We start from the raw sequence: 13,662 nt of genomic DNA on the forward strand, positions 1-13,662 counted from the left end.
CGGCTTCGGTGGGTGTTGAGAGCTGTGGGCCGCAGGGGAGGTAAGTGTTGCTCCTGCTCCGTAGCTGGGGATCCCGGGTGGCTGCGGGTGCGAGAGCTGCCTCGTGCCCTTTTCCTCCAGGGTCTGCTGTTGTCTGTGATCTGGGATGGGGGCTGTCATCGGGGGCTGGGGCCGAGGGACACTTCCCCGCCCTGCAGAGGGGGCACTGGGACACTTGTCCCTTCTCCCTCTAGCTGAGTGGCGGACTTTCCCTGCTCTCTGCGCTGGCTGTTTCCCAGGTGAGTGGGTGGGTGGTCCGCGCGGTCCCAGAGAGAGGACGGCCTCTGCCCTTTGCTCTGCGCTCGTAGCGTTGGGGGGATTGGGTGTCAACCAGGGGTTCCTCCCATCCCTAAGCATGGGGTGTCCCTTTCTTTCTCTAGTACCGCCCCGCACGGGAGACCAAGGGCGGGGTCCGACCGGTGCCTCGCCGCGGCTGAAAACGTGGGATTGTCATTTTTAAGCAGACTGAAATAGACACAAACGGTTCTGGCTGGGAAGGGTATTGAGTGTGGGAAGGGTGAGATGGGGGTGGGAGAATAGGTTTGGGGAAGACTTCTCCCTGGCATGGGGTTCATAGTAAATCCTTGAAAATGGGTTGGAATCTGCTGTACAGCCCTTTTCTTTAAATAGGGAGCAATTAAAATATGCTTTACGGAGTGCTGCAATAGTAGTGTAGTCGCCCTGTCCCGTGTTGGCTCCTACCAGGAAATTAGTGTGAGGAAGAAGTGCTCTGAATGGGGTGTGGAGAATCTAGTTCTCATTCTTTGTATGAAAACTCATTTGTTTCTTAGACTTTGAAGAAGCTTTGATAGCTTTGTGGAAATGTGGTTGTGCTGCGCTAACTTTCTGGTCACAAAACTATGTTAAAACCTTGAGCATTACGTGTGACTGCTTTAGATCCTGATTCTTTTCCCGACCAGTGATCCCTGTAACCTGAGCTCTTAGGTGGCCAACCAGGAGAGATTCAGGTATTGCACAGCTGATTAGCAGAGTTCCCATATGGCTTGTATTACTTCTGGTGGTGCACGTAACAACATTTATACTGCTTATGCATGGAAGGAATAGAGGGAATGCTGCTCCCCACTCACATACTGCTTGGAAAGTAATAGAATAAGTCAAATGACAGTTACTGGGGTTCAGAGGTGTTTGGTTCTTCTCTTTATGAAAGAATTCCTTCATTCAGAGAAACCAAGGCAGTGGCTTTACAGCAGGTTGAGATGGTGTCAGAGGGACTTCATGTTTTTTCCTTGAAGGAAAATGTGAACCTTCATATATTTGAAGGAAAATGTGAACCTTCATATATTTAACACTAACACCTCTGAGATTTCCTTTGTGTGTTTGCTTGCTGCCTAAGGTTTGCACTGCTTCTCTGTGTCACAGCTATTTCAGAGCCATGATATCCGAAGTGTAGAAACTCAGAAGGCTCAGCTGTACATGTGTGTGAATTTTTTTCCCGCAAAGATAGTTGTAGAGGACTTTTCTGTAATGCTTTCACATTAAGGCATTCTACAGCACTATGTAGGTTATATATGGATACTACTGAATGAGGGGATCCACCAATATCCAGTAGTAGGCACAACATTGAAGTACTGTATAGGAAGGAAAATTTTGCTCATCGTAAATAATATAGTACGTAAATCTCTCTGTTGCTTGTAGGAGGTAGAATCTGTTTACTTTATATAGCCTGTCAAAATTATCATGAAATCTTACCATTAAGGTACAAAGCCTATACTACCCCTTCATTTTAATGATTGGTGATGTATTTAAAATATATTTTTCACATGAGTAGAATTTTGTATGAGTAGTTTGAGGTGTCTTCCAAAAGTTGCACATTAAAATATGTAATTTAATTTATTTGGCTCAGGTACCTATAGCCATGATATGACTAACCTTAGTATGTGGTATGACTAGCAGCTGTCATTGTATTTGGGTTTTTCTCTCTCTCTCACCCTGTGTTTCCTCTATTTAAAGGGGAAATGGTCTGCATTTTTTTTAAGATGCATGATATGCTATTTGTTAATTTAAGCATGATAAAAGACATGTTCCTTGCAAGTGAAACAGAAAATGGTGATGTTTGAGTTAGTTCTTAGAGGCTGTGGGAATTTATGTACATCAGGATGAAGGATTTCTGAGAATCATAACTATGGTAACAGGGAATGAAGTTAATTTAAACATGATGGTCAGACCACTAAATCATGTTTTCTGTCTTTCTGCAGTCCCATTCTTCAGTGTTTAGTCCGTGAGAATTTTTTGGACTGAAATGTCACTGTATAAATGACCACACAAATCAACTTTTCCCTTTCAAGAAAAGAGTATCGTTACATACTCCGGTGAAAATATGGTTCTTTTTAATGTTGATTCCTATTGAGCCATCTCTAAACTCAAATTTTTAATATGTATTGTTGAATAGTTTAGTCCAGTGGTATTCAAACTCTTCCAGTCGCAGTCTTTCCCCTCTGTCCCCCCCACCAACCCCCCCTGCTTATCAGTCACAGAATTTGTCATACCTTTCTTCATTATTTGTGACCTGAAACTATTTTTCATGCTGGCAGATGAAAGCAAAACAAAGACAAGACTGTTAGTTTATTCGATTTAGTGTAATATGGTCTGGCTCACTTGAGAGGTCACAGGCTCTCAATTATTATTTTATATGTTTCTGGTTTGTCTTTTAATATCAATTGTTAATCATTAAATAAGTTTTAAAGTTAAAGAATCAAAATTAATTTTAAAGATATAATAGTCATACTGTAGTTTTGAAACCTAAATTGTTGAAAATAAGCCAGCCCATATTTTTATTTGTATGTTTTTAAGGGTAAATTGCTGAAGTTTCTTTATGCCCCCTGGACCTCTGGCACAAACCCCCACAGCCAGTTTGTGCATCAGTAGTTTAATCCCTATATTTGACATGCTTGAAAGGTATAACTTCATCAGACATGGCATCTGTATTCTAAACTACTTTCTCCCATCCCACATACACCGTACATTTTTAATGCATGTCCTGGTATCTTTGTTTTACTGCAGGAGCCACCACCAAATGGAACACAAGTTAACTTAAACCTAGAGGAAGCTGGTGACATCTGAAAGAGGGTAGGCAAAATACATGTGTAAAGGTGTGCTCAGAATTAACTTACAGTGGTTGGAAGAGAGAATAGTGGACTATATTCAGACCTGCCATAAAAGGGCATCACTTCTTGGAAGCTGATAGAGTGGCACTGTTGCATTAATGTAGATGGACTAAATGAGCTAATGGCATTAACATAACCCAGTCATTATATAATGGTGGAGTACTGAGATCTCAGGCAGCTTAGTATTATGACAAACATGCCCTTACAATCTTTTAAAACTTTTATTAAAGAAATAAAAAAGAATGAAAAAACAGTTAAAATACTTGAAATGCAAGTACTAAGCAAAGTTTTCATTGTAACAGTATTTTTAAATGGAACCGCCCCCCTTGTTTGACCGTGTCTTGTACAGTATCAAAGATGATAGTACCTGGCCTTATGGAAAAAGAGAAGTTATTTGAGATGGGCTGGAGATGTTGTTTCTTCTGCTGCTGCTGTTCAAGCCCAATCTTAGAAGGAAACACCCTCCTTTTTTACAGTCTCTTAGCTTTCATCAAAGATGGTAACCATCATTCCAGTAACGTCTGGGATTCAGCTGTAGATGGGTAAGGTGACGATGTCATTTGGGCTGCTCCCTCTGGCCCATTCTGATCAGGACACATGTTAAGATCAGGATGGTTAAGGCCCCGAGTCTCAGGAAACTGGAAGTTAGCAACCATGAAAGTGGTCAAGTGTTCTCTCCATGTGTCCTTTTTGTTCTTTTCCCACAAAATCCTTCTTTTAAGGACTCAAAAAGGAAGTGGAAGTAGAACAGCCTATCCTTGTTACTTTGTCCATCCATTAGTCTTAATAGTCAACACACCAGTTTAGGCTTATTAACTTTTTGCCTCCATAACTCCCATTTTTAGCAAGTATAATTTTAACACAGAACTTCAATAATATCAGCTTGGCCTTTTTAATTTAGACTCATTCAGTTATTCTACCTTTCATTTGTACTTTTGTTCAACAGTTATTGTAACAGATTAATGTAAGATTTTGCGAATTTATACATTTTTACCATTGAGCTCACAATTTGGGTAAATTGATAGGCCCAGTTTTCTCAACAATGCCACTTATTCTAGGGCTGAGTTTCAGCCACTGTATCAGGTTCCAAAAATAGCAGATAAAGCCTGTCTTAAGAAACATCCATTGGTTAACTCCTATTCCAAGAAGTATTTAGACACAATTGATACCAATAATTAATGTTGATAAACACACACAAAAAAAAAAACCTCATTGGAATTTTGGCTTGTGTTGAGCAAGGAACAAAGGGAAATGGGGAAATCAAGTTTAACAAATGGAAGAAAAGATGTCAAGTCAGGAAACTCCTTTGACTTGTTTGCAAACCAAGAGAACCTGATGATCCTTTCCTTTGCACGCCAATTTGGTTTTGCTGTGATTTTACTTTCTGGTGGTACTAATGTGACAGTTATTAGAAAATGTAGTTGTTATACTGTCTTGAGTACTAGAAAGGTGTTGATTTTTGTTTGCCACTATAGACCTGTAGAGCTTTATATATTTTACTAAAATTATCTCGATATGGGGTTAAATCCTTCCAGAGTGGATTTCTGCCTCTGTATTTCATTAGTGTTGGAGTGGAAAGGACTAAATGGAACTGGTTTGAATGGATAACGAAACTCTCACTTGTTTGTTTCCATGGTCCTTTCCTTTATTAATTCCAACTAGTGAAAAGTATATTTTGTTATCTGTCCTTCCAAATCAAAACTGAATGTAGCTGCTTCTGAAGCTCATTACTCCTGTTCCTGAATCAGGCAATTGGTACAACACTGCTCTCCAACACTTTCAGCCTGAACATGTTATTTCAAAAGAGTCAAGGGACCACCCACACCCTTCTGAGGCAGATTTTTTTTCTCAGGAGGGCACCATCCCACATATACCGAGCTAGTTTGTATGCTGTCATCCTGATATCCCGTGGTGCTGGGGTCAAGTTGTATGGGGAAAGTTGCTGAAGCTGATTATATTTTCACAATCCCCCTATGGTCCCTAAGGAACTAGTTACAACTGGTGTAACCAAGAACAATCCCAAGGCTCTAAAGTGAGCTCTGAAAGAGTATCAGGGAGCCATTATTGGTGGTTCCTTTCCAGTTTCTCTTCTTTTTCTCCTCTCCCTGACTGCCCTCTGTGAGGATAAGGAGACTTCCTTTGCTAGACATTTCTGTAGGTTAAGGCAGAGCTGATTGAGGTTCCCTCCTGTTCTCCCAGAGACTTCCCCAGCATGACAGGCAAGCAGAGAATGATGCAACTTGAGCTGCCTCTTGTATGTCATTCCTGAAATGCAGCAGAAGAATAGCGGGGAAGCTGTGAGCAGTTGCAACAGGGAAAGGACAGTGACTTAGCAGTGCTCTCACCTCACTTCAGAAGCTTGAGAAGTAATTAGGGAGTTAGAGCCTACTACTGTTTTCCTGAAGTGGTGGAGTTTGTTCGCTTATGTTTGCTGAGAAGCACTTCCAAAACAGATTTTTCTATTTGTATTTTAGTAGAGACTGTCTTAATACATTTGCTGTCAAGGACCACAGGGGTCAGATAGCAAGGTGATGTAGGAGACCATACCTATTCTAGAGGCTTAGCATTTTGGCACCAAAATATTTCTAGTTCTTACTAGACCAGTACCAAATAACTTAACAAGTGTATCAAACTGGAATCAACAGTACAGTATCCTATTACACTAATACTGTATTGTTTTACACAAAGCAGTATTGTGAAAGAGAGGTTCATGCAGAAATCTTTAAAAGAGAGTTTGCAGAAAACTAGTACAGTAAACTCCCGCTTTATGTGATTTCGACAAACATGTTCATCATATTAATGTGAATATCAGAATCCTGGGCTCCAGCTGCCTGCCTGTGGGGAGGAGCTGGGAAACTGACCAGGCGCTGCTGTGCCTGGCTCCCCGCTCACCAGGGCTGAGGGGTGTCCCCTGCCCGACCTCTCTCCTCTTCCGAGCCTCCAGGGAGCCAGGCACAGTAGCTCCTGGGGACATGGAGCAGAGGGAGGTGGGAAGGGGAAAGCCCCTCAGCTGTGGGGAGCGAGAGTCAGGCGCAGCAGCGCCTGGTCAGTTTGCTGGCTCCTGCAAGCAGCATGGAGCCAGGAAACGGACCAGGTGCTGCTATGCCTGATTCCTGGCTCCCTGTGGCTGAGCGGAAGCCTGGAAAGTGACCAGGCATGACTGCACCTGGCTTCAGGCTCCCAGTGGATCAGAGGGGGGAGGGGAGGGGTCCCCTTTCCCCGACTTACATAAAATTTGATTGACGTGGGGGTTGCGAGGAATGCAACTGCCGCATAACTCAGGGTTTTACTATATTCCAGAAACTAGCAGTACATGCTGAATTAGGCCTCTTTGTTTAAGCAACTTGTTAAAATCAATTAATGATAGTGAAGCAGTTGGAAAATGTAAAGCACTATGTAACTTGTTCGGTACTGGATATTTGCAGATCAGTTAATGAAACTCTTGTCACTTCTGTAAAATGAAAGGATTTGCCAGTTGAAAATGTAGATACTAATCATATCTGTGATCACTTACAGCAATTGAAATGTCTGATTGAAACTGCCCCTTTTCAGATTGAATCTTCTCCTCCATTTTAAACTCATTGCAACTGAAAGTCCTAGGAAAGTCTGGTCATTTACAATAGTGATACTGAAATAGTGAAAGCTACAAATGATTTATGAAGAATTTTTTTTAACTGAAAGATAATGAAACCCCAAGTTCTCTGCAAAATATAAAACTCAAATTCTGTGGCTGGGGGCACAGAAATAAGCAGCTTTGCCCCTGCAAACCTTCTTCCGACCACTGCTAATCAACACTATTACAGAATGGCTGTGTCTACACTACCACCCTCCTTCGAAGGAAGGATGGTAATTAGGGTGTTGGGAATTTACTAATGAAGTGCTGGTGTGCATAGGCAGCACTTCATTAAGCAAACCCCTCCCATCCCCCCATGGCAACTCCGAAGTTTTAAACTTTGAAGTATTGGCACATGTCTAGCCGTGGCTCACCCACCAGTACTTTGAAGTACTGGCATGCTGGGGTAACTTCGAAGTTTAAAACTTCAGGGTTACCACGAGGGGAATTTGCTTAATGAATGTGTGCACGACAGCACTTCATTAGTAAACTCCCAACACCCTAATTACCATCCTTCCTTTGAAGGAAGGTGATAGTGTAGACAAACCCAGTGTGTTTTCCAGTTGCCTGTTGCATGAAATAAAGTGTTTTCCACCCCAAATTTTTCTGTGGATCACTATTAGTGGTCTGCAGAATTAAATATTTGAGAACTCCATATAGGTTGAAGGATGAGTAGTACATAGGGTCCATGAAAGGATCTCGTTCTGGAATTGAAATGCATGTAATGAAATAATTGAATGACTCCTATGAATTTTATTTGTTGCAGTGGGACCCTTCTTCTGAAAGTAAATCAAGAAGCCAAAAAAGATATGATTAGGAAATCAGAAAACATAAGTTTGACAGACTAATTGTTTTATTTATTTCTTATTTCCAGGAAAAGTGGGACAGCTGTGCTCCCTTGCTTTCTGTCTGACCTATTGGGAGTACAAGTTGGAGTATGTTTGCTACTTAGCAGGAAACTGAAATTCAGGTATAGTTCATGTGGACCTTAAAAAACATAAACAAGAAAAATGGGAAAACTAAACAATTTAGCTAAAAATCACTGGAGAAATCTTCTGCTGTTTTCCTGGCTCTGGCTGCAGCTCTGATTTTTACTGTCGTGCTATGTGTCATACAGCTCTGTATCCTACTGGAATAATCAATAAAATGATAGCATCAGGCATTTCCAAACTGCTCAGTTCATGACAGTGAAGATTTTTTAAAAAACATTTTCAAGTATTTTACACGTAGGCTATGCCTATACTACAGCAGTCTGTCAACAGAAGTTACTGTCGGTAGACATCTTCCGGCAAAACTTCTGTCAACAGATCACATCTATACACAAAAGCAGATCAAAAGGGCAATCCGCTGTGTTGACAAAGAGCAGGCAGACTGCCTGGCTGCTCTTTTGACTGAATGGCAAACCGGAAGCTCAGCAAACAGGGCTGCCTGATGAACCAGAAGCCCAGACTGTTGACAGTGGGTCTCCCCAGAAACTGTTGACAAAGGCATTATTCCTCATTGTGGAGGGGCAGAATGCTGTAAGCAGAAGTGCAGAATTTTATGGATAGAAAAGACACATTTTGTGTGTAGGCGCTCCACCAGATTTGTGTCTACTTTTCCTTCTTTCCTGCCTTGTGTGATGGAGTGGGGGGGGTGCATGTGTAAGTCAGGCTGGATGTCCGAGGCAAGCAGCAGCTCCCAGTGGCTAAGGATGACCCTGGGGCTACAACTGGCAGATAACACCTCTGCCTGAACAAAGAGCAGGGAGGAGCTGAGCTGGGTTTTGAATTGGGGGTGGCAGTTAGAGGCGAGGAGAAGGGAGAGCTGGAAGGCAGCCAGGCTGAGGAGGGGGAAAGCTACACCCCAGAGGGGCACCCCTTGGGGTCCTCTCCCCAGGACAGGTTGGAAGGACTGTCTCTGGCTGCTATGCTGTTGCTTCTGTGAGAAACTGGACATTTGTTGCCTAATAAACCTGCTGTTGTACCTGCTGAGTGAGAGTCTCTCCTGCCAGCGGGCGGGGTGCAGTGCAGGGGGACCCCTGAACCCCATCACACCTTGCTTGAGAATAATGCAAAGTCTTTCCCAAGTCTCATGGGTATAGTCAGCTGGGCGCTTCCACAGCTCATTTGGTGCTTCACATTGTGACGCACACCTCTTTGCTGTATTTTCACTGGGGCAAAAGTAGTTGAATGACCTGTTGACATATGCTCCCTAAGGTTATTCTTAAAAGTCACTGTTTTTTTACAAAAAAGGGACACAATAAACTACAGTCCCAGCAGTGACCTGCTTGCTGTGTTTTCACAGGGGGAAAAATAGTTGAGTGACCTGTTAATGTGATACAATCAGCTGGTGCTCCCAGAGCTCATTTGCTAAGGGTACTTCACCTTCTGAAGCCCACCTGTTTGATCCTTTTCCCTTGGGATTCCCTACTTTTCCTTCTTTCCTTGAGAATAATATGAAATATTTTCCTACTGTCATGGAGCCAGTTTGTTCCACTTGTGCATCATGGGCTTTAGCTTCTGAAGCACACCTGTTTCTTGGTTTTGGGGGGCAGGTAGGGGGGAATTAGTTGAGCAACCTGTTGACATGGTACAGTCAGGATTTTTTTATCAAACTCACTGTTCTTTAAAAAAGGATAGAATGAAACACAGTCCCAGCAATGGATGCTTAGAAACGGGTTGGGGTTGGGGTCTTAATGCAGATCACTCAAACTTTATATCTCATCAGGCAACGAGACTTCAGAAAAATGGCTGCTTGTTTCCAGCAGGAGGGGAGTGAGGGCAATTCATTCTGGGAAGATGACCACACACACACACACGCACTTACTTATGGGGCACTTTTTTCCCGTATTGCACCACTAAGAAAACCCAGAATGCGATGGGGCTGAGGGAACTGTGGGATAGGTTCCCACAATGCACTGCTGCAACAGCCAAACTTCAGTGATTTAGTCAGGATGTGCTAAGTCGACTTTCTGGGCAGGTGAGGAAACTCAACAAAGCTGACTTTAATAACTTCTACTTTTCTTCCTGTAGATGTAGCCATAGACAGGATATCTAAGTTGTTTGAAACTGAGAAAGTGGTGATACTGTAAGAGTATGAATATCTCTTTGAAATCTTACTGATTTAAGATTAAATATTATATGATTTTTAGAACACTAACAAAACATGCATCAAAAATGTGTTGAAAACCTAGCTGAACACTTGAAAAGTTGGAATTTCTTATCTTCTGAAATCTGTTCCATCAGCTGCTGATATAAAACTTGAATGAATAAAAATGTAATTTTCCTCAACATATAGTTAACGTTCTTGACAGTCTTGAATGTGCTGTGATATACAGTTATGTTTCATTATTTCATGAATCATAACTTTGCATATTCCTGTCTTTAAGTCTGCAAGCAATCTTGCTTCTGAACATAATTCTAAATTACAGAACAATTACAGCAGAAAATTGTCAATGCAAGAAATTTCTCATTATAAATTTCCTTTCATGGTAAGATTTCAAATCTCAGCATTTAAGAAAAAATGGCATTTCAGAAGACATTTTCTTTTAATCTAACCCTTTGTACAGATTATGCAATAAATATTTCCAAAATGAATGGTTAGATTGAATTTTTTCATGTCTTCATATTAATCTATCCCTTTTCATTTAATAAAAGGATGTAATAAGAGTAAAATAGCATTTTATAATGTTGCTGAGAACTAAATAGCGCTGAGCTGTGGTAAAGATTAACAATATTCTTATGATGGTCCTTTCATACGTATTCTACTTCAACCATGTTCATTTTATTTAACAAGACTATGGCGATATAATCTTTGATTTACAATGTCTTCTGTAAACGTGAATTCTTTCACAAACTCAATGAAATGTGCTCTGATTATCTGTCCTGTCTCCACTTCTTCCCTTCCCCCCAGGCACAAGTTATTGTAAATTCAGAGTGTGAATATGGGTGAAAAGAAACCAGAGCCTCTGGACTTCGTAAAAGATTTTCAGGAATATCTTACTCAACAGACACACCACGTTAATATGATTTCTGGATCTGTTAGTGGGGACAAAGAAGCAGATACCCTTCAAGGAGGTAGGCTTTCTTCATGTGCTCTCAAGTATTCTAGTTTTTTGGGGGGGTGGTTGTACTGTTGTTTTCATTTCAACATGCTTACTATGAAGACTACTGTACTAGTCTGTAAAGCTGTAGTACCTTCTGGGGGAATAGTTTAAAAATATATTTTGTTAGAACTTACTTCTCTTTAGTTATTTTTGGGGGGGGGTTAGGGGAATAAGGAGCTAATAAGTTTGGACTAGTGTTACTGTAACTAAACACAACAACCCAGTGATTCTCAGTCAGAATCTCTACTGCATTTACTGTTTATAGCTGGGGCAGATGGTGATCAGAATGGACTAGATCATCCTTCTGTTGAAGTTTCACTGGATGAAAACTCAGGAATGTTAGTGGATGGGTTTGAAAGGACATTTGATGGAAAGCTGAAGTGTCGCTATTGCAACTATGCCAGCAAAGGAACAGCACGACTTATAGAGCATATCAGAATTCATACAGGTATGAAGGATTTGACGATACTTCGCTGTTGGGCAGTGTTTCAGTACCTCTGTGTAGTATACTCCATGTATATGGAACTAACTCACTCACAGGCTTTGCAGATGTGTGTGCCTGTAACTTCAAGCAGTGTAATAGTGATGACTGCTTACAATTGAGGAAAACTAAGTTTGTGGGTTCTTTGAACATTTTTTTGAAAATGAGCTATTTAACAATACTTCTTTATGCCCCAGTTGTACAAGCACTTTACTACAATGAGTTGTTGTGCATTGATTTCAATGGAATTACTCCTGTTGGTAAAGATTTTGAACATGCATAATTGTTGGCAGGATTTTGAATCTTATAGCACAGCTCTTTTATTATGAGGGTCACAATCACAAACTAATTATAAACAAACTGAGAAAATACTGCTTTTGCCACTAGTTCATGGAATTGTTTTATTAGTAGGAGATATCTACATGAAGACCAATTACACAAGAAGAGCATTTAGTCTAAAATGATGATAAAGGCACTTTTGAACACGATTCATTAGCAAACTGGAAAACTTGTTCTCCAAAAAGTACAAGTTAGAGTAGAGCTCCACTCCCTTCCATAATGCTTCCATTTTGTGATGGAACCTCGCATAACTCTTATTTTAAAGCTGTTAAATTATCTTTCAAGATGTCATTCCAATATTCTGTGTCCCCTCCCGTCTACATGTGATTGCTTAATCTTGTTATGAATTGTAAGCTTATTATAGAGCTATCAAGGCCCAGTTGGCAGACACATGCCAATCTCTGGAAAAAATAGCATAGAAGTACTTTGCACCAAGGGCTGCAACTGCTTTTCTTTGTACTTCTCTTCTGAAGCTGGTGGTGTAGGCAGGTCTGGCTAGGAGAAAGAATCAGTTGTCCCCCAGGCACTGATATTGTGCAATAAGGTGCCTGTCACATGAAAGCTTCCCAATTTTTCTGTATGGGAATCCACCAGTCCTGCTTGAGCAAATATTGGTTTGAGCTCTGGCAGAAAACGAACTAAATATCCGCTGGGAGAAATATTCTCATCTGTGAGGCATTGATAGCTCAACAGCAGATGCATGCAATACATACAATCCTGAATGAATGGGAGATGCCTGCAGACACACAACTCCTTTTGAAATCAGTTTGGGAACCTGCTTTGTGATAGTGGAAACTTCATTGGAGAGAATAATAATGCTAGTCTCCCCAGTGCCAAGGAGAGAGAAGTTACACTCCTGGATTTTATTATACCCTTTTGTAGAAGAATTAATGGAACAGCACCTTCTTGGAAGCTGGTCTGTAATTCTACTTGTAAAGTTAACAATATTGGTACATCAGAAGGACATTAAGCCTTTTAATCAGTATAAATCTTGAGTTTGAATTCCTAGAACACTAAGCACTGAACCTTTGGGCTTTTGAGACAATGTGGGTCAAATGAATAGCTTTCATCTAAACAACCCTGAAGGATCTATCTTAAGGGAATAGGTGCCAAAACCTATAATAGGTGTATAGTAGATTTATAGTAACAGAGAGGTAGCCGTGTTAGTCTGCACTCCAACAAAACAACAGAAATGTAGCCCTTTTAAGATTAACAAAATGATTTATTCGGTGATGAGCTTTCGTGGGACAGACCCACTTCATCTGATCAAGATGAAGTGGGTCAGTCCCACAAAAGCTTATCACCGAATAAATCATTTTGTTAGCCTTTAAAGTGCTACATTTCTTTTGTTTTGTTTTAATAGATTTATAGGTTTATTATAGATAATAGGTGCTGACAGTACTGTTATTAATGTATTTTACTTAGTCATGTTTGAAATTTTTGTTTTTCAAATACTTCATATTCATTAGTGAGGATAGAGCTTAAATGATTTCTAGTATTCTGACAGAGTTTTGCTGGCATCATTTTAAAAAGCCAGACTTTATCTCCAGCCTTCTGCATGCAGAACCTCCCAAGACAGTGTAACCAGTGCAGTTCTATTCCATGATGATGGGAGCTAGATGTTAGGGATGCCTTTTGGAGTTGCCTCTCCATGACACAGCACTCAGCTCTGCAGAGGCATAGTTTACTTCTTTTAATTACTTTTATTTTTTTTATTTAACCAGAGAGTCTTCGTAAGAATTTATTTGCCTTGCCAGGCCCATATTTTTCTTAAATATAGATACAGATTTAAAAATCTGAAACCCATCTGGGTGTTTGCAAAAAGGCAGGCTAATAATACTACAAACCCCAGTCTGAAGCACAGATACTTATGCAACAAAGCTGTGAAAAGACTGATTTGTGCATAAATGGTTATATTATTACATAGACTTTATAATATACATAAATTGTTACTTTGTAATTCTCTCTCTCTCTCTCT

The 13,662-nt window shown here is 40.7% G+C and overlaps 1 protein-coding gene across 2 annotated transcripts in view; it reads left to right on the forward strand.

Moving 5' to 3' along the window:
* The window catches only part of IKZF5 (IKAROS family zinc finger 5), a 22,899-nt gene continuing 9,237 nt past the window's right edge, over positions 1-13,662 (forward strand). Inside the window, exons 1-5 of one of the 2 annotated variants that reach the window (XM_075000503.1) lie at positions 1-40; positions 3,061-3,126; positions 7,652-7,747; positions 10,672-10,835; positions 11,130-11,312. In XM_075000503.1, coding sequence (XP_074856604.1) covers positions 10,703-10,835; positions 11,130-11,312 — 316 coding nt within the window. In that variant the 5' untranslated portion in view covers positions 1-40; positions 3,061-3,126; positions 7,652-7,747; positions 10,672-10,702. Of the gene's footprint in view, positions 41-3,060; positions 3,127-7,349; positions 7,748-10,671; positions 10,836-11,129; positions 11,313-13,662 lie in introns of those variants that run through there. The other variant, XM_075000504.1, reaches the window with a different exon arrangement.

The sequence above is a fragment of the Carettochelys insculpta genome, chromosome 7 (assembly GCF_033958435.1).
Source record: "Carettochelys insculpta isolate YL-2023 chromosome 7, ASM3395843v1, whole genome shotgun sequence".
Classification (NCBI taxonomy): domain Eukaryota; kingdom Metazoa; phylum Chordata; order Testudines; family Carettochelyidae; genus Carettochelys; species Carettochelys insculpta.